At 54.5% G+C, this 20,182-nt stretch overlaps 1 protein-coding gene across 3 annotated transcripts; it reads left to right on the top strand.

The window, feature by feature from the left end:
* Positions 1 to 116: 116 nt before the first annotated feature.
* Positions 117 to 20,166, top strand: IPO13 (importin 13). 3 transcript variants are annotated; one of them, XM_028485141.2, is made up of 20 exons: positions 123 to 856; positions 2,632 to 3,368; positions 8,583 to 8,723; positions 8,814 to 8,955; positions 9,048 to 9,214; positions 9,515 to 9,539; positions 9,626 to 9,773; positions 10,214 to 10,395; positions 10,481 to 10,507; positions 10,680 to 10,814; positions 11,036 to 11,179; positions 12,467 to 12,547; positions 13,088 to 13,225; positions 13,416 to 13,512; positions 16,666 to 16,718; positions 18,975 to 19,041; positions 19,130 to 19,188; positions 19,341 to 19,430; positions 19,722 to 19,903; positions 19,994 to 20,166. In XM_028485141.2, exons 1-20 carry the CDS (start codon positions 773 to 775, stop codon positions 20,088 to 20,090), a joined length of 2,796 nt encoding a protein of 931 aa, XP_028340942.1. In that variant the 5' UTR covers positions 123 to 772; the 3' UTR covers positions 20,091 to 20,166. The 3 variants fall into 3 exon arrangements, with proteins under 3 accessions (XP_028340948.1, XP_028340942.1, XP_007111974.1); XM_007111912.4 differs by having other exon boundaries at positions 9,419 to 9,539; XM_028485147.2 differs by lacking the exons at positions 18,975 to 19,041; positions 19,130 to 19,188; positions 19,341 to 19,430; positions 19,722 to 19,903; positions 19,994 to 20,166 and adding an exon at positions 16,837 to 17,005 and having other exon boundaries at positions 117 to 856; positions 9,419 to 9,539.
* Positions 20,167 to 20,182: the final 16 nt, after the last annotated feature.

The following is a 20,182-nucleotide window of genomic DNA, read 5'->3' as shown; positions in this document are numbered from 1 at the left end:
TGCCGAGTCGGGCCAGGGCAGGCGCGGGTTGCGGGGTACGGCCTCTGAGTCGGCGGTGCCGGGGACAGGCGCTCGGGGCAGCCCGCGTCTCTCTGAGGTCCCCGCCCCGTCCCGGCCGGGCCAGCTCGCCTGTCAGTCAGTGGGGCGGAGGCAGCGACGGTAGAGGGGCCGGAGCCGGGCAGTGAGAAGAGCGCGGGCCAGGCCGAGCGGTGGGGACCTGCCACAGCCCCTTAACTCCACGGACTCTTCGCCCCAGACTTGCGAAGCTGTACCCCCTGCGCTTCGTTGGACGCCTCCGTAACCCGCGAAGGGCTCTCTTCCCCGTAGCCTCCCACCCCCGTGACCTCTTCCTAGGACCCGAGAGCTCACTCAGAAGAGGGTGTTGTGGGTACAGGCCATCGACCCTGTGACCCCTCACGGGCCAGGGCCTTGGTTTCCCTCAGGCCTCCCTCCCCTATGAGTCCCTCCTCATAGCTTCTGGGGACAGAGCCCTGACCTACCACCAGGACCCCTGCCTGCGAACTCCTCACTGACGGCTTCCTCCTAGGAGTCCCCCTCAGTGGGTCTCCTCCTAAGAGCATCCCTTTTGGCCTCTGGCAAGCCCCCCCACCAACCGAGGTGGGGAGGCCTCGGCAGCCATGCTCGCCCTGGGCCCCCTGTCACCCCACCACTCCCTGGGCACCGAAGCCGGAGTCTAGCAGGGGGCCAGCAGCCAAGAGGCTGGGGCAGGAGACAGGTCACGGTCCACCTCCCTGCTGGGGAGGGAGCAAAGATGGAGCGGCGGGAGGAGCAGCCGGGGGCTGCAGGGGCTGGAGCAGCACCAGCCTTGGACTTCACTGTGGAGAACGTGGAGAAGGTATGAGGGCCCTGGGGTGGGCACTCCAGTGACAGAGCAGAAGTTCTGGGGACTGACACTAATGCCAGCCCAGGCTTGGGCTGGGTGCCCGTTGGGATGTTGCCTCCAGAGCACCTGGCATTTGCTGTCTCTCTGGGCAGGCAGGACAGCAATGTAATGGTGTCTTAATAGGCTATTTTTGGCTTTCCTTAGACATGGGTCCTCTGTGGATATTCTATGGTCTTGGGGTGGTCCTTCCAGGGTGCTGACGGTTTAGACCTCCAGCCAGACTGGCTATTCTCCAGCTCCATGGGAACGGCATGAGCAGTGCAGTAAGAAACCAAGGACCCGGGAGACCTGCAGCTCAGTCTCCAGAAGCCATAGTGATATTGAGCCATCCTGGACCTGTTTTGTTGAGCCAGGGGCTCAGAAAATAATCTGGAACTAAAACAATCTGGCTTATGTTTTCACTCTTCCTTGGAGAAGGGTCCTTCCTTTATTGGATGGAGGCCAGACCACTCCTGGGCAGGCAGGAGTAGGGTTGGCCCCCTTTGTTTTGTGCTGGGTCCAAGGAGCCTGGTCCTGCTGGCAGCTTCAGAGTTCTTCCCTACTCACCTGCCCACATGGCTTCCTGCCATGGCACTCCCAGGTTCCCCCACTGCCCAGTCCGTCTTTTTTGAACTGCTTCTCTGTTTCTTTTCTGGGTTCTGCCCCCAGAGGCCTGGAATGCAGAAATGCATTTTCCCTGGGATGAATGGGGAGATGGGGCTACCTCGCTGGAAAGCAGAGAATGGTTGAAGATATTCGTTTGTTATTCTTGAGCCGCGTTTACCATACCCGGTAGTGAGGATGTCTCTCTGCTTCTGTTCTCTGCCTGCCTCAGCATCCCTGAGGGTCCAAACAAGGGACAGTGGCCATAACTGGCTGTCAGGGATACAGACAGGGCTAAGTCTACTTGGATGGAGCCTGCTTAGGGGGTGAGAGTCCTAGCCTCACTCTTCCACCCCCTGGGGCCGGGCAGTGTTGGCATGGTGGCGTACTGTTCCATGTGCTACCAGGGAGATAAGCCACTGTTTTCTTACTGTGTGAAGTCCTAATGGAATTGGGACCCTGGGGATTTGGCTAGTTGAAAGCTCCAGGCTAGGCTTTTGCCAGGGCTGCAGGCCAAGACTTCTCTGGACCAGCTTTTTGGACCCTCTCGTGTGCTCTCTGAGGAGTGTTCTCACCCTCCTCTCCAGTTTGTCTCTGCCCTAGGGCTGCCTGGCAAAGTCTTAGTCCTGCTCAGATTTCACAGTGGCTTTGGTGCCAGCATCTGGAGTGACCTAGGGATGATCCTGGGGGAGCTAAATGGAGCTGTTGGAGTAGATGAGAGCAGCTGTGCCTGGGAGGGTTGGAGGGGGGGCCCTCAGGCTGTTTCATACTCTTCTCAGGTTTAGCTTCTTCTCTATGGAGCCATTCCTTCCACCTGGGCCTTGCCCTTTACTTCAGGTGTTTCCCCTTTGGGGAACTCAGCCTCCTCTTTTGCTGCTTTCCTGTGGAAGTTCATTTTCTGAACCCATAATGTTTTGCTGTAAGGAGAAGAGATTATGGTAGAGCATGGGCAAAGTTCAGGCACTCAAGATATCGGCAGGACTCCAGGCCCAGGAAACACTGCAGAGCCCTGAACTCTCCCTTCCCGCTCAGCCCCCCAGTCAGAGAGAGAGAGCAGTCTTGCAGGACCAAGTCCTGCCCTCTGTTCTGGGCTCTGGCAGGATCCAGAGTAGCCAGCACCTGCTCAGTCCTGTGCTGTTCTGCAGGCGCTGCACCAGCTCTACTACGACCCCAACATTGAGAACAAGAACCTGGCTCAGAAGTGGCTGATGCAGGCCCAGGTCTCCCCACAGGCCTGGCACTTCAGCTGGCAGCTCCTGCAGCCCAACAAGGTCCCTGAGATCCAGTACTTTGGGGCCAGTGCCTTGCACATCAAGATCTCTCGCTACTGGAGTGACATCCCCACTGACCAGTATGAGAGTCTAAAGGCACAGCTCTTCACCCAGCTCACCCGCTTTGCCAGTGGCTCCAAGATCGTGCTGACTCGGCTGTGCGTGGCACTGGCCTCGCTGGCTCTCAGCATGATGCCTGACGCTTGGCCGTGTGCTGTGGCAGATATGGTACGGCTCTTCCAGGCTGAGGACTCACCGGTGGATGGCCAGGGCCGCTGCCTGGCCCTGCTAGAGCTGCTGACAGTGCTGCCCGAGGAGTTCCAAACCAGCCGCCTGCCCCAGTATCGCAAAAGCCTGGTGCGGGCCAGCCTGGCAGTGGAGTGCGGGGCTGTCTTCCCGCTGCTGGAGCAGCTGCTGCAGCAGCCCAGCTCACCCAGCTGTGTGCGTCAGAAGGTGCTCAAGTGCTTTTCCAGCTGGGTGCAGCTGGAGGTACCCCTGCAGGACTGTGAGGCGCTCATTCAGGCCGCCTTCGCTGCTCTGCAGGACTCGGAGCTCTTCGACAGCAGCGTGGAGGCCATTGTCAATGCCATCTCGCAGCCTGATGCCCAGAGGTGAGCCAGTCCCCACCTTCCGGAGATGGACAGTCTGCTTGGCCAGCCACGCATCCGTCCATCCATTTGTTCAGTAAGCACTAATTGAGTGCCTACTGCATGCCTGGTCTTATGCTAGAAATAGGTCCTATGCTGGAACCAAACAAGACATGGTCCCTGTCCTTCTGGTTTAGAGAGGGAGACAGACATTAGACAACTAACCATGTAATGAATTATTCAATGAAAATATTTGACTCTCCCTTCTCTTTCTCTCAATCATGCAGTCACAAAGTCCTGGTGTTCTGCTTCTGACTATATTGTGTATCTGTTTTTTCCATTTCCACTACCACCACCCTGGTGTAAGCTGTCCTCACCTCTCTCCCCAGAATACTGAGGGGCTTCCTCACCAGTCCCCTGGTTTTCACACTTATACCCTTCATTGCCCACCCAGCACCCAGAGCAAGCCTTTAAAAATGAGGATCTAATCTTTCCTTTCTGCTCAGAAATCTCCAGTGGGTCCTCACTGCTCTTAGGATGAAGTTTAGAATCCTCAACGTGATTCACAGGGGCACTGCACAACATGGCGTCCCCAGCCTTGTCTCGTGCCGTGCTCCCTGCTTTCTTCACTCTCACACAATCTCTTCAGTTCTGTGAGTGTCCCAGGCTCCCTCTAGCCTCTGAACCATCACATGTACTTGTCACATCACTGCTGCCTCAGCTGAAACTTCACTTCCTTAAGGAAGTCATGATTTTTAAGACTCAGTTTGGTCTCTGTTATTTTATCTTAGAGCTCCCAGTGTGTTTCCTTCTTAGCCCGTAACACAGTTTCATTATAAATTAAAGTATGTCTCCCCATTAGTCTCTCAGCATTGTGAGGACAGTCACTCTGTCATTTTATTTTGTCACACTGTGCCTGGCAGCACTTGGTAGCGTTCATTATTTTTTGAACGGATGAAAAGTAGGAGTTGCCTGAGTGGTGAGGGGCGAGGATGGGGGAGGGGGAGGTTGGAAGGGGTGGGAGTGTTCCAGGCTTCAGGAACTACAGCAGGTGCAAAGGCCTGTGGTGGGCAGCACTGCCATACATTCAAGGACCCGAAACAAGGTGAGTGTAATGAGATGCTTCTTTAGCAAGTGTTGCTTGAGCGTCTGTTTATGTGTGGGACCCTGGGCTGAGCACAGGGAGCCTAAAGATGGGTTGATTTCTGCAAGATAGGAGCTCACGGTCTAGTAGACACTTGGGTGGGCAAGTAGAGCCTATGTGATGAACACTCTAATGGAGGGAGCGGGTGGCTGTCAGAACCCAGAGGAGGCATTTAACCCAGTCTGAGGGTTATTAAGGGCTTCCCAGAGAAAGTGACAATAGAGCTGTGCTTTGAAGGCTGTGGAACAGTTAGCCAGATGGAGGTGATGGATATGCGGAGGACCTTCCAGAGAGATGGAAGAGCCCAAGCAAGGGAAGGGTGTGAGAGAGCCTGGGGAGTGGGTGTGATTAGACAGCAGAGTATAAGGGCCAGTGGTAGGAGATCCAGGCCCAGATCATGCAAGACCTTGTTGGCCAGGCTTAAGATTTTGGTCTTCATCCTGAGGATGATGTAAAGCTATTAAAGGATTGTAAGCAGAGAAAGTGGCATGGTGAGATTTTTGGTATAAGTTGGATTGGCCAGGGCAAGACGGGAGGCCTGACACTTCACATTTCAGAGAAAAGGCTTTGGGAATGCTTGGCAGAACCAGAGGGGAAGATACCACTGAAAGAGATGGCCTGGGGAAGTGGTTGATAGCTCTAGCCTTGGCATTAGTCATGTCTGAGTTTGAATCCCAGAGGGTTCGCTTCCTAGATCTGAGACCTTGGGCAAACCACTTTTAAGCCTCAGTTTCTATCATCAGTAAAATGGGTGTGATCATATTACAGAGTTTAAGTAGGATAATGTGCCCAGGGCCTGCCCCTGGTATTCTGTGGAGAATATTTTGGTATGAGGATTAAATAAGAGAATGTCTGTGAAAGGTTTAGCATGGTTCCTGGATACTCCATAAACGGCAGTCACTAGCATTTGGTATCATTATTGCATTGGCAGTTAGTACGAGCCCTTTCCCATGGCTTCTGAGGTTTTCCAACTTCAGGTGGGTACCAAGTCCCAGGTCAAGGCCTTTCTTGGCTGGCTGGGCTCAGACAGTTGGTGGCTGAGGGGAATTGGCAGGGCCAGTGCGTGGGTGATGTGGGGTGTCCTTGGATACACCCAGGTTTACCCGGCTAGCCGGTCTCGAGGGCTTTGGCAGGTAATTGATGCCTCTTCCCCTCTGAACGAATGAGCGAGCAAGGAGCCAGTGAGGGAACCTATAGCCTCCTGAGCGCCCATTGGCTGCAGCCCCCTTGGTTGCTTAGCAACTCTCCCCATTTTCTCAACTCTGCTCCCAGAGCTCTAATTGCAGGTCTGGGCTGAGCTCAGTGTGAGTGGCAGTCAAGGAGTCCCAGCAGCCCTGCCCCGGCAGCTCGAGCTGACCAACAGGAGTGAGGCCTTTTGAACCCAGGCTCAGCCATGGTGCTGAGAGACATCCGCTCTATCTCCCTCCCCCAAACCTAGAAGCCTCAAGGCCTCAGGCCCGTGTCTGCTCACAGGTCTCAGGCACAGGTGCCCAGGTGGTAGGAAATCTATGCAAGAGTTTCCCCCATGGGTGGGCTGCATCCAGCCTGGAGTCAGTGTTGGGCCTTGCTCTATCTAGTCTGTTTCCTAGCTTTGGCTTGAGAAAGTCACCTTCAGTGGCTTTGACTTCTGGGTCATCCAGCCACTACCTCCCCAGGTGTCCTGATGTCAGCTCTCTCCTTGGCTGAGCTTGCACTCAAGTCACCATTTTCCCACCCCTCCACAGCTGCTGCTGCTTGCCTGGTTCTCTCTCCTTTGAAAAAAAATTTTTTTTTTCCTGAGATTTGTTTTTAATCCTGGAAAAGCTTTTCACCGGGGAAGGGAAAGAAGGTGAAGTAGACAGGCTCTTGGGGGCTCCCATCAGTTAGAACTTGAGATATGGTCTGAGATCTCCATAGATCCTTTGGGGAAATTCAGGTTGGGCCTTGAAACAGAAGCAGATCTGTAGCTGTGTAAGGAGCTGTCTTAGCCTGGAATCTGTCTCTAATTTGTTCTGTGACCTTGAGTAATACTCTGAGTTCTACTGGGCTATACTCTTTGATTTACTCAATTACGAGGTATAGATGAGTACCTACCGTGTACCTGAATTTTGAAGGTGTGAGGGAATCTTGGAATACAGTGGGGATGCTGTGAGGGTAGGGCACTACCTCCTGCCCCCGTCTCAGCTACTGGGGAGTTTGCGGGCCATGGCCTTGGCCCTGCCCCTACTCATTGTGCCAGAGTCTGGTCTGAAGGTGCCCATTGTCTTGTGGTGCAGCCCGTGTCAGGGCCATGAGACCGAAGCTATCCCCACTGTCTCCAGGCAGCACCCTCTGGAGCTGTCCCCGGGCTGCGGGTACCCTGGTAGGGACGTCTTGTCCCACCAGAACCAGGATGTGGAGAAGGCCAGCATCCTGGACTGGTGGCCTCTTGTCCTTCTCATCCTCCACCTAAGGTTATAGGGCTACCTCCTAGCAACCTGCTTGGGGCAAGTCCAGATAGAATTCCTTCTGGACCCTCAGTAACCCCTCCCCTCCATAGATTGCTATGGTGACTCTATGATTGACAGCAGAGGGATTCCCACCCTGAGAGTATCACTTCCCTGCTTAGTCTCATCTCCACAAAGCAGGTTTCTGGGAATGGAGCTAGCCTTCTCTCAGCCTCCTTTGTATACTCTGCTTCCTCTGCTCCTTCTTTAGGCATCATTGGGCTCTTTTCTCTCATTCAACAGTTTCTTCTTGGGCAATTCTCATCTACTCCCATTGCTGTTTGCTGATGTTTCCAAAATCTATGTCTCTTGCTCTAACCTCTCCATCGGGCTTCAGGTTTTTATCTCCAACTCTCTGGACACTTCTACCTGCCTATCTCACCAGGTACCTCTGATTCAACATGCCTAACATTGAACTTACCACCTTCTGGCCTCCCATTAAATTTACTACTGTCCCCCTCTGCCCGCTCCTCCTTGAACTTACCACCTTCTGGCCTCCCATTAAATTTATTACTGTCCCCCTCTACCCGCTCCTCCAGGTCTCAGTAAATACCTCCACCAAGGAGAGTTGTTCTGACTCTTCCCCATCCTCATATCCCTGTTTTGCCTCTAAGCTCCCTCTGAGTTCATCATCTACTTCTCTCCCTTCCTTATTGCCACCAGAGTCCTTAGGAGTTAGGATTTGGTGGTAGGGGGTGGAGTGGAAGGTGGAGGTTGATGCTCTCAGGAGCTGTTGCTGCCTTCTAAAGTCTTTAACAGGACTCCTCAGCCTGTGTTACCTCTTCTGTCTCCCATCCTCGTTCAGTCTCCCCTGACACTGGCTGTATTAGTTTCCTAGAGCTGCCATAATAAAGTGCCACACACTGGCACACACAACAGAAATTTATTGTCTCACAGTTGTGGAGGCTAGAGGTCTGAAATCAAGGTGTCAGCTCCGTCTGAAACCTGTGGGAGAATCCTTCCTTGCCACCTCCTAGCTTCTGGTGCTTTGCTGGCAATCTTTGGTGTTCCGCTCAGCTTGCAGCTGCATAATTCCAGCCTCTGCCTTTATCATCACATGTCATTCTCCCTGTAGGTCTCTGTCTTCACATGAATGTCTTCTTTTAAGAACACCAGTCATATTGTATTAGGGCCACCCCCTACTCTGTGTTCTAATCTACAATGACCCTATTTCCAAATCAGGTCACATTCTGAGGTACTGGAGGTTAGGGCTTTAACACGTCTTTTCTGAGGGGACACAATTCAATCCATAGCGGTCTGTTCTCTGGTCCCCCAAAATTTATGTCCTTCCCACATGCAAAACGCATTCACCTCATCCCAATCTCCCCAAAAGTCTTAACCCATTTCAGCATCAACTCTGAGTCTAACTGGAGGACACAAGTCCACCCATAACACTTACCTTCTCGTACTTCCTTCCCAGAATTCTTCTGGAAGTCTCTGACCTAAGGTTCTTCTCAAATTGGGCAGCATGAAACCTGCCGTGTAGGCCCCTGACCTCTTTTTCACTTTGGGTTTGATGTGGGAAGGAAGGGGCGCTTTGATGGACGACAGGGAAATTGTGCCTTTCTCTTAAAGCTGTTGGGGGATGGGCAGACAGCTATGATGGGTCTTCTCACCTTATGCCTCCAGGTATGTGAACACACTCCTGAAACTCATCCCGCTGGTACTGGGACTGCAGGATCAACTGCGACAGGCAGTGCAGAATGGGGACATGGAGACCTCCCATGGCATCTGTCGCATTGCTGTGGCCCTGGGCGAGAACCACTCCCGGTGAGGAGAGGGGCAGCTGGGAGTGGGATAGTAGGGCCCTCTAAGAAGTGGGGGAGGTGGAATGACCTCCCCACGTCTCCTCCCTCCCAGGGCCTTGCTGGACCAAGTGGAGCACTGGCAGAGCTTTCTGGCCCTTGTCAACATGATCATGTTCTGCACGGGCATCCCTGGCCACTTCCCTGTCAATGAGACCACCAGCTCCCTGACCCTCACCTTCTGGTACACGCTGCAGGTGTGTCATGTGACCTTCAGTAGGACTGGGCCATGATGGAAGAAGGTGGATCAGGGGCTTCTGTGGCTAACTCTCCTCCCTGGCTCTCTCAGGATGACATTCTGTCCTTTGAGGCAGAGAAGCAGGCTGTGTACCAGCAGGTATACCGGCCGGTCTACTTCCAGCTGGTAGATGTGCTTCTGCACAAGGCCCAGTTCCCTTCTGATGAAGAATATGGATTCTGGTCCTCAGATGAGAAGGAGCAGTTCCGAATTTACAGGTGATGGTAGCAGGCCAATCCTAGCTCTAAAGGGAGTCCTGAAATATTGAAGGCAATGAGGGGAGGGGCCCAAGGCCAGGCTCCCTGAATCCTGGGCCTCCTTTCTCTATAGGCACTTTGACAGGGCTCTGAGGGAACTGGGGTGGGCTCCTGGGCTTGGGGGAAGAATCCAGGCAGTGTATAAGACCTTTATCTGCTTCTCAGGGTGGACATCTCAGACACACTCATGTATGTCTATGAGATGCTGGGGGCCGAGCTGCTCAGCAACCTCTATGACAAGCTGGGCCGTTTGCTTACCAGCTCAGAGGAGCCCTACTCCTGGCAGGTACCTCCCCAGCCTGATTCCCTCAGCCCTTCCAGACCTGTCGCACCGTCCTCCTCAGCCAAGCCAGTGGCATCCTCTTTTCCCAGCACACAGAGGCCCTGCTCTATGGCTTCCAGTCCATCGCGGAGACCATCGATGTCAACTATTCTGATGTGGTGCCCGGGCTCATTGGCCTCATCCCACGGATCAGCATCAGCAATGTGCAGCTGGCGGACACTGTCATGTTCACCATTGGTGAGACCTGGCACACACCCATGAGCACATTCCCAGAGCCAAGGCACACATCCCCAGCCACAGCCAGCCTGCTGGGTCCTATCCAAAGTGGGAGACATACATGCCCACACACACAATCAGAACTGGAGCCAACTGACTGTCCTGGCATGTCTAGGGGTCCTTGCTACAGTGCACTGAGCTGCAATTCAGTGAGGCTAGTTCACTGTCACTGAAATAGCAGCGCTGGGCCTCTACTGCATAACTCCTTCCTGCTTTTCAGGTGTAAGGCTCATGTCTGAGCATGTGCATGCGTGTTTGCCCATTCAGTCCTCTGAATGAGCAGCGCTCCGTACAGGGGCTGCATCTCCACCCTGCCGGGAGCTCTGCCTGCCTCCCAGGGACATGGTACACAGCCAGCCTGGCCTGCCTCAGATGTCTTGCCTTCTCCCTTCTTCCCCCAGGAGCTCTGTCTGAATGGCTGGCTGACCACCCCGTCATGATCAACAGCGTTCTACCCCTAGTACTGCATGCCCTAGGCAATCCTGAGCTCTCTATCTCTTCTGTGTCCACCCTCAAGAAGATCTGCCGAGAATGCAAGTATGACCTGCCGCCCTATGCTGCCAACATCGTGGCTGTCTCCCAGGTACGCGGGGGGCCTGGGTGTGTAGCTGGGCCTCAGGGCACACTCTGCCCTGTGCTGACACCATATTCCTTCTTTTTTTCCCCAGGATGTGCTGATGAAACAGATCCATAAGGTGAGTTCAAAAGTTTCTAAGGGGCTCCTTGGGGTATTGTGGGGAGCTGTAGAAATCCCATCTTCTGCCTTTGCGCCTTATTCTCTGTTCTCGGAACCTTCCCCAAGAGGTTCATTCTTCCCACCCACAACCAGGTGTGTCTGGGACTGACCCTCGATGTTCTGCCCCACAGACGAGCCAGTGCATGTGGCTCATGCAGGCACTGGGCTTCCTGCTGTCGGCCCTACAAGTGGAGGAGATCCTTAAAAACCTGCACTCGCTCATCTCGCCGTATATCCAGCAGCTGGAGAAGCTGGCAGAGGAGATAGTGAGTGAGCTGGTGTGCGCGCGTGCGCATGTGTGTGAGTGTGCGCGTGTGAGTATGTGCGCGCGTGTGTGAGTGTGTGCGCGTGTGTGAGTGTGTGTGGCTGGGGAGCAGCAGTGGGACTATGGGGCTTCCCTTCGTGTTGGCTGTGACTGCTGAGGGGTGGGGCTTGAGCTGGCAGTCAGGGCTGGGAGACCCAGAGCTTGGTTCCCTTCTCCCTGTAGCCTAATCCCTCCAACAAGCTGGCCATTGTCCACATCTTGGGGCTTCTCTCCAACCTCTTCACCACGCTGGACGTCAGTCATCATGAAGATGATCATGAAGGCTCTGAGCTCCGGAAGCTGCCAGTGCCGCAGGGACCCAACCCTGTGGGTGATGTTGTCATTGCTATTGCCCCCCCAGCCCTGTGGGAATGTCATAGTCAGCCCTGAACTCTACGGGTAATATTGTCATTGTGTCCCTGGCCCCATGGGGCATGATGCATTTGGTCCTCTGACCCTGTGAATGACCCTACCATTGCCCCTTGCTCTGTAGGGAGTGATGTCATTGTCTCGGTCCTGTGGGTGATGTTGTCTTTGTCCCCCCCCCCGAGCTGGGGTGGTGTTATAGTGTTTCCTTCTCCCCATGGGGGACACCGACATTATCCTACAACGCCAAAGTGATGTAATTATGGACCCCTGTTTAATCCCCAACTCTGTGAGGCCTTCTACTTCAGCATTCGCTGTCCCCTACGGGCACTCCACATGTAATAGTTCTTGCCTTTGAGTTGCTCCTAGTCTAGAAGAAATACATGTAAACAGATTGTCACAGAGCAGTGTGATAAGTACTGCAGTAAGCTTGGGCACAAAAGGGACTTACAAGCTGTTTGGTCTGGGGCAAGCCTCAGCTTCCCATTCAAAACTGTGAACATCAGGATATCTGGTGCTCATCTCATAGAACTGTGCTGGACAGCAGGGGTGGTCTTGATTGAAAGTACTTTGCATACCGTAAAGCTCTGTACAGATGTGAGGGACTGCTTTGGTCATTGTTCCAAGTATCCCCTCCAGGGTTTCTCCTGGAGAAAAGGAAGCCACAGTATCCTGGCCCCTGTACTCAACTCCCCACCCCAGTTTCAGTTACCCTTTTGGCTCCAGACCAAACCGAGGCCACTGTCCTCCCACAGAGCCCCTTCTCCTATGGTAGTCATCATCCTGCCTTCCCTCACCTCCCAGGACCTCAGGCTGCTCTCTGCTCCACCATAAGCTTCCCGTATCTATGCATCCCCTGGGGCTCTCTACCCTAAGCCTATCTGGGTGAGACAGCATCTCTGCTTCTTCAGGGGCTAGCCCATAGGCCTTTGGCACTAAAATACTTTTACTGAGCAGAAGTAGATAGGGAGTGACTTCTTTAAAAGGTTATCTTCTGAAGCACTCGTAATATGCCTGCTTTGCACTTTGAGGCTTCCTCTAAGGTGATCCCCAGAATTCAGGGTATCCTCTTTCATTCATGGGGATTCAGCAAAGCACTCCTGCCTCCAGGTTCCCATGCACTGAGTCCTCAATGGGCAGTCTGGGGTAATAGATTCGAACTCCTGGCCTACTTCCAGCTACCGAGTAGTCCTTCTTGGGTGGGTGAGAGTGGTAGTGGGGGCACCTCACTTCTTCCTTTGTCTTCAGGTGGTGGTGGTACTGCAGCAGGTCTTCCAGCTTATCCAGAAGGTGCTGAGCAAATGGCTGAATGATGCCCAGGTGGTGGAGGTGAGTCCTGACCCTTGCCATCAGCCCCTGTGGTGACTTTGCTCAGAGGTGGAGCAGGAAGAAGGTGTTGCCACCCCACCTCGGCTTGAGATGACCTGGAGGAAGTAAAGGAGATGAATCCTGCCCCATAGACACAGGGAATCTCTGGAGAAGACATTCAGAGCTTCCCAGCATCACAAGAAGTGCTCGACCCCAGGACTGATGCTGGGGCTGAGTGACGGATCCATTTTAGCATCAGACACCTGCCTTTGTTCTGTCCAGTTCAGAAGTTTCTCACTACGGTTGCTCCCTGAGAGGCAATAGTGAGGATGTAAGTAGCAAGAGTTAAGTTACAAATTTCCATCCTCAGCTCCTCTGAGAAGGGCCTTTTAGCCTCCTGCCTTCCAGGGTGAGGGTCAGACTTGCCTACCTTCCTTGGTTTGCAGAGCCAGGCAGGGCTTGTAGGTAAGGGCCCATTTTTAGGCCTCCTCTGTGCAGGGCCTCAGTTCTGCCCCAGCCAACGGTGACCTGCTGACCGGGGCCCCTTTGCTTTCTTCCCAGGCGGTGTGCGCTATCTTCGAGAAGTCAGTTAAGACGCTGCTGGACGACTTTGCCCCCATGGTGCCACAGCTGTGTGAGATGCTGGGTCGGATGTACAGCACCATCCCTCAGGCCTCTGCTCTTGACCTCACTCGACAGGTGGGCCTTCTGGTGGATGCAGCAGTGTTTGGGATGTCATCCCAGGCAGAGATCTGACACAGGGGTTGGGCGGGTTGGTGGAGTGGGTGGATGGCTTCTCTGGCAGGGGTTCTCACCTGCATCCCAGGGATGTTGGCCTGTCCTGGTGGGCCAGGGCCTCAGCTGACCAGCATTCCTTGCTTTGTTGTAGCTGGTCCACATCTTTGCTCATGAGCCTGCCCACTTTCCCCCAATTGAGGCCCTCTTCCTGCTCGTCACCTCCGTCACACTCACCCTCTTCCAGCAAGGTAGGTCCTGACCAGGGTCTCTGCTGCTGCCGCCACTGCCACTGCCTCTGCTTCCCCAACTGGGGAGCCAAAGCTGCCCACTCTGTTCTCCTCTCTCCCCTGAGTTGCACCTGGGACTTGATGGGAAACTAACGGGATCAAGCACAGCACAATTGTCACCTTACAGATAGTTGACACCTTAGGTTGAAGTGGACAAGAGAGTGAATGATGTCTTCTACTGGCCTGCTGGACTCAGGGCCAGTCTGGATGTGGGGGAAGATGGGGCTGGAAGCTCTGAGGGACTTGGGGCACCAGGCTGACTCCATTTCCTTTGGGATAGAATGAAAAGTGGAGAGAGCATGGCTTCGAAGTCAGATATACCTAGATTCTAAGCTCATCACCACCAACTAGTTGTGTGACCTTGGGCAAGTCACTTACCTTTTCAGAGCCTTCATTCCCATATCTGTGAAATGGAGATTTTCAGATACTCGATAGGATTGTTACAGGTATTAAAGTAGCATCTTTTGGGCCCCTGGCTTGGTTTTTTTTTTTTTTTTTTTTTTTTTTTTGGCGGTATGCGGGCCTCTCACTGCTGTAGCCTCTCCCATCGCGGAGCACAGGCTCCGGACGCGCAGGCTCAGCGGCCATGGCTAACGGGCCCCGCCGCTCCGCAGCATGTGGGATCTTCCCAGACTGGGGCACGAACCTGTGTCCCCTGCATCGGCAGGCGGACTCTTAACCACTGCGCCACCAGGGAAGCCCTGGCTTGGGGTTTTTGCACACGATGTACTCAGTGATTGCTGGTTCCTTTCCCTACATTGAGACTTACTCCTTTCTAGGCCAAAATTCTTTGGCTGTGGTCCCAGCGCCCCATTCACTGCGGCCCTCTGCCTGAGAGAAGTTGGGAGCAGGGGGCTCCAGGCTTCCCCTGCTGCCTAACCCAGGCTTCTCACTCGGAAAGGAAACAGTGTTGTTCCTCCAGCCTCCTGAGTTTTGCCTAGATTTGTGGTCACAGGTTTGAGGCTCACCAGGAGTCTCAGCTGGAGCTAGAGTGCTCTCTGCTTCTGTCCTCGGTGTCTGGTCCCATGATGCTGGCCTCTGCTCTGGTGGGCCATGGGTAGTTTCCAAAGTGGGGAGAAACCTGAGCCAGAAACCCGGGTGTGGTCATCCTCAGCGCCACGTCTCCCTCTTGTATCCAGCTGGGGACAGGTCGTGGTGGTCCTTCAGCCTGCCCACTTCTCCCCACCCTCCACAGCCACTGCTTCAGTGTACGGTGCCATCTGGATCAGCTCAGCAATCTTCTAACTGGTTTCCCTGACATCTGCCCTTCTCCAATTCATTCTGCACCATGCAGCTGTAATATTTTTTAGAAGACATAAATCTGAGCATTTTCCCTCCCTGGCTTAAAGCCCTTCTGTTGCTCCCCATCACTGTGGGGTTATCGTCCCACTGCCCTCCATGTGACATAGCTCCTGCCTACTTCTCAACGTCCATTCCTGAATGGCTCCAGCAGTTCAGCCACCCTGATTTTTCCTCACCGTGTCCCGTTTGATCCCTATGCCTTGCTCCTCTGCCTGGATTGCCCTGTGCCCTTTACTGGGTGAGGTCTCGCTCCTCCGTGCCTTACCCATGCATCAGTCCTCGGAAGCTCCTCTGAGGCAGAGCTGGGTGCTTCTGACCTGTGCCAAAACTGCATCGGGCATGCACTGCTGATACAGCACTGATCACACTCAGTAAGCAGCTCCCATGTCTGTCTCTCTCCCTGGACTAAGCCCCTCAAGGGCAGGCTTGGCTCTCTTCCCTCTGTGTCCGTCAGAACAAGGCCAGCATAGAGTAGGCACCAGACGCTGTTGAAGAAAGGAGGACGAGGGCTCCTTGCCCTTGGAGCCTTTCTTCCTCACTGTCCGGCCCACCTCTAGCAGGGTGGCTGCTGAACGCCAGACCTGCTGTCTGCAGGGCGACCCAGGCATGGGGCACACTGGGCTTCATTTTCCAAGACTTGAGTAACTTGGGGCACAGATGTGGAAGGGACAGGCTTTATCAGTGGCTCCTCACAGCCCGAAGGAAGCAGGGGAGAGATTATTATCAACTTGACAGTCGGGGAAACCGAGCGTCTGTGGCTTGCGCAAGATCACACAGCTGCTTAGTGGTGTCTCAGGCAGGGGTTCCCGCAGCACCTCCTCCTGAGAGTGGAGCGGCGGGCAGGACCTCCAGGCGCACGCCTCATCCTTGCCGCAGGTGTCCTCAGAACTGGAAGCAGAGTAGTGTCCAACATCCTATTTGTTGGGCTTGTTGGTTGTCTTACAGGACAGGATGGTCCCCTCACCTGCTATGCTGTCCCAGCCTTGCCGTACTTTCCTCGGGCTCTGCCCTCCCACCACACCGTGGGGTGACTGTTTTCCCTCTTGCCTCTTGCGTCCAGATGGTGGGAGCTGGTGGTCAGCCCTGAGCCTGGCTCTCTGCTGGGTCTGTGTCCATGTCGAGGGGCTTTGTGGGTGGGACTCTATTTTTGGCCTCATGATGCAGTTCCCTCCCCTAGGCCTTGCCAGTGGCTTGCCTGGCCATCCCCACAGCATATGGGGCACTGCAGTACCCAAGAAGGAGTCTTCTGGTTTAAGAGAACCCAACAGATTCCTTTCTTTGGCTAAACCAAGAGCCCTGAGGCCGTGGAAGGGAGGGGGCGCCTGCTCAGACCATGATACACGGGCCTTTCGCCAGGCCTCCAAAGGCAGTACCAAGGACTGGCCTCCCACCAGCCCTGCGCTCCTCTTTGATGGCTAGTGATGGGGAGGTATGTACTAGGAAGTAGTGTAGGGCCACTGCAGCGTGCCAGAGGCCACAGCAAGAGTCTGGGGGCTGTTTGTCCAGCTACGTGGTGGCCAGCGTTGCTCAAGCATCGCAGGATCACTTGGGGACTGACCTGAGGAGGAGCGGGGAGTAGGTGGAAGGCCCCTCGGGAGGGAGCTGGGGCAGACCGTCCTTCACTTTGCCGTCTCTTTCTGTTGGGCTTCTCCCAGTTCATGGTTTTTGTATGTTTTGTTTCTTTATCTTGCTTCCTGCTGCTCATGTGCCCCTACGCTGTCTCCCTGCAGGCTCTCAGTCCCACATAACTATATGAGGTTGAGTTGCTGTTTGTATAATTTTTTCTTAAGTTCCATCTTTATTATATTTTAGGGCCCAGGGATCATCCTGATATTGTTGATTCATTTATGCAACTCCTGGCACAGGTGTGTTTTAGTTTTATTCATTCACGTTCTGTTCTCTCTCTTTCTCTTTCTCTTATGTTGAAATTCAATTTAAGCCTATTTTTAGCTTTCTGTTGACAAATTTTTTTTTTCTGTTCAGTTGAATAGAGTTTCTTCATCTGTTTCCGTGGAAGTTGACAACCCAACATCCTCCTTTAGTGCCCCTTTGCCTCAACTAGCTCAGTCCTCCACAGAGACCAGGGAGAGGCTGATCCCGAAGGGAGGGAGCTGGGCTGGCCTGGGGGGTGGGGAAGGGAGGGGGTGGTAACTGTGCCCAGCAGCTCCTGTGGGGCTGGGGTGGCCGAGGAGTTCAGGGGCAGGACCGCAGTTGAAGGGCCTGGGGTTCATTGTCCCCGTGCTCCTGCCGGGAACTGCCTGCCTCAGTGCCCCCAGCCTGCTCTCGAGAGGTAGGCTTGGGAGGAGCTCCGAGGGAGGGGCCGAGCTGAATGTGCTGCGGTGGAGCCCAGAGCTTGGCTGTCGCTGGGCTGTCAGACAGATCCTGCTGCTGCTGGGAGGTGGGGTGCTGGCTTCATTGTGAGATGTGTCTGGTGTGTAAGTGTGTCGGACCTTACTTGTATGTTTTGAGTTTGGTTTGGGAAGGGAGCAGAAATCACGTGGCTGCCGTAAGTAGTACGTGTATTGTGCTGAGTGTCGGGATAAATGTGTAGTTGAAGTGTGGGCCTGTGCATTGTTGCGTGTTGTGTGTTGATGTGCGTTAGGCATTGATGGAGTTTGAATATTGATGCGTGTTGGAGGCGTGTGTGTTGGGCTGTGGGAGTGTGTGTTATGGAGGGTAGGCGTATGTACGGTAGTGGTGTGTCTGTGTTAGGGGTTGTATGTTTGAGAAGATATATGTGTCGGGCTGTGGGAATGCGGGGTTAGTATGATGGGGGGTTCTATGTGTCAGGAAGTTCCTGTGAGTTGGGGGTTCCCATGGGTTGGGGTAAATTATGTGTTTCTTTGCTTAGTCACTGCACAAATATTTTTTGAGTGTTTAATACATGCTTGGTAGTCTGCTAGATGCTGAGAATATAATGGTGAGCAAAAGCAGGCACAGTTCTTACTCTCTTAGAACTTACAGTCTAGTGGAGGGGGCACAGGAGGAGTGGGAACGGGCGGTGTGTCCTGGGCCTGGGTGGACGTGTGTGAGGGTATCCATGAGGGTGCATCTTTGGGGTGAGGGCGTTTGAGTATGTATTTGTGCCTGTGCGTGGGGAGAGTGCACGTGCTGGAAAACCGGGTGGGACGAGGGTGTGGGCGTGTGGACATGGTTTGGGGACGTGGGGGGGTGGGATGTGAATATGTAGTGAGGGTGTGTAGCAAATGTGGGAGAGTGGTGTGTACAAGGGATGTGATAAAGGTGTGTGATAGAGGGTCAGTAGGGCGTTTCAAGTGAGGGTGCATGTGGGGCTGTGTGCACAAGAGTAAACATGGGGGAGTGGAAGGTATGTGAGGACTGGAGGGTTAGGGGTCGATGTGGTACGCATTGGGGCGCTGCTGGGGAACAGCAGTGCTTGATGACTGTGGGAGCTGTGCAGAGCATCTCCTGTGACCTGAGGATGTGCCAGTCATGCCCTGGTACCACTTGGGGTGGGCTCTCTGCCCTTATACTCCGTCCACTCCCCCTGACATGGCAGCCCTGGCTCCTGGGCTGGGTATAGAGGAGAAGAGCCTGGACACAGGGTATCCTGGGTGAAAGGTGGGGCCGTGGCTCCCAGGCTCCTGCCCTGCTTTTCCTCTTCCTAAGCTGGAGAGTGTCTGAGGAATGCAGGCGGGACGTAGGAGGGGGGCTATTAGACTGGGCTCCGTGTCCAGCTGCCATCTCTTCTTCCTGCTGCCCTGTTAACAAATCCAGGGGGCCTCAGCTGCCTCTGTGAATCAGAGTGAAGTCACTGCTGGCAACCTGGAGCCTGCAGGAGGTCTGGCCCTGATGGTGGGAGGTGGGGAGTGAGGTGTTTGATCAGGGGTGACTTGGGACCCAAACTTTTGCATTATGACTCCCAACCTCTCTCATATACCTGTGCGTTCATGTACACATACATGTACGTAGCATCCCTTGGCTGCTCCCCTCCTGACCTACTGAGCTCTGGAGTGGTCTGGGTCCCCCAGAGACGGCTGGGTGGCTGGTGTTGACAGCCTCTACTTGCGGTGTGTGAACTTGGGGTCTGGGTGGCAGGTGAGTGGGGGGATGGTTCTTGGAGTTGGCTGGGCTGGGCTTACCAGCTCCACCTCCTGCAGGCTCTGAAGCGGAAGCCAGATTTGTTCCTGTGTGAACGATTGGATGTCAAAGCTGTGTTCCAGTGTGGTAAGTGGGGCCAGGGGGACAGGTGGGCCTGGGGCCCTTTCGGGAGGATCCTTGAGACCCATCTGATCTGCCTCTGCCTCTCCCACAGCTGTGCTGGCCCTCAAGTTCCCCGAAGCACCTACTGTCAAGGCCTCGTGTGGCTTCTTTGTGAGTCCCGTGCTGACCCCTAACCCCCCACCACCCCTATACCTAGCGCACCCTGCCCAGGACTCTAGAGGGTAGGGGTGTGGTGTGCAGGTCTTGTCTCCAGGGGGACGGGGGAAAGAGCTGGGGCTGATGGGCCTCTCCATCCTCTGTAGACAGAGCTCCTGCCTCGGTGTGGGGAAGTAGAACCTGTGGGAAAGGTGGTACAGGAGGATGGCCGTATGCTGCTCATAGCAGTGCTGGAGGTGAGATGGAGCAGGTGTGGGGGGTTTGATGGGGGTTGGGTGGCCCTCACTCTTGGGGCAGCTGCCTTCCTGGGGAGCTTGAGCCTTGGTTTCCTAAGCTCTTATTTCTCCATCAAGTAAATGGCTGGAAGTTGTTGGGTTTCTGTGAGGATCAGCTGGCTCCTGAAAAGCAGCGCTCACCTGTCATATGCACTTTGGCTGAGGAACTGTCCGGGAGTGGGTGGGTGTGGCTAGGCACCCTTGCTGCAGAAGGGGCAAGGCCCTGGTGTGCTGAGAACCCATCTCCCTCAGGCCATTGGGGGCCAGGCCTCCCGCAGCCTCATGGACTGCTTTGCCGACATCCTATTTGCTCTGAACAAACACTGCTTCAGCCTCCTAAGCGTGTGGATCAAGGAGGCACTTCAGTCACCTGGTTTTCCCTCTGCCCGCCTCAGCCCTGAACAGAAGGACACCTTCAGCCAACAGATCCTTCGGTGAGCAGAGCTGGCAGGGCCTGGGCTCGGGTCAGGGGGCAGAGGAGACGTGGTGGATGGTGCCAACTTGCTCTCCCTTCTCTCCTTCAGCGAGCGAGTAAACAAGAGGCGGGTGAAGGAGATGGTGAAAGAGTTCACACTGCTGTGCCGGGGGCTACATGGCACAGATTACACAGCTGACTACTGAGGGGCGCCCCCGTCCCACCCACACCTCCTCCTCACCCCTTCCTATCCCCAAAGAGTAAACTTGAACCTTCACTGCACTGCTGTCTCTGCTTC

The sequence above is a fragment of the Physeter macrocephalus genome, chromosome 3 (genome assembly GCF_002837175.3).
Source record: "Physeter macrocephalus isolate SW-GA chromosome 3, ASM283717v5, whole genome shotgun sequence".
In the NCBI taxonomy this organism is placed as follows: Eukaryota; Metazoa; Chordata; class Mammalia; order Artiodactyla; family Physeteridae; genus Physeter; species Physeter macrocephalus.
The sequence above is the reverse complement of the archived record's forward strand: the minus strand, read 5'-3'. Positions and strand labels throughout refer to the sequence as shown.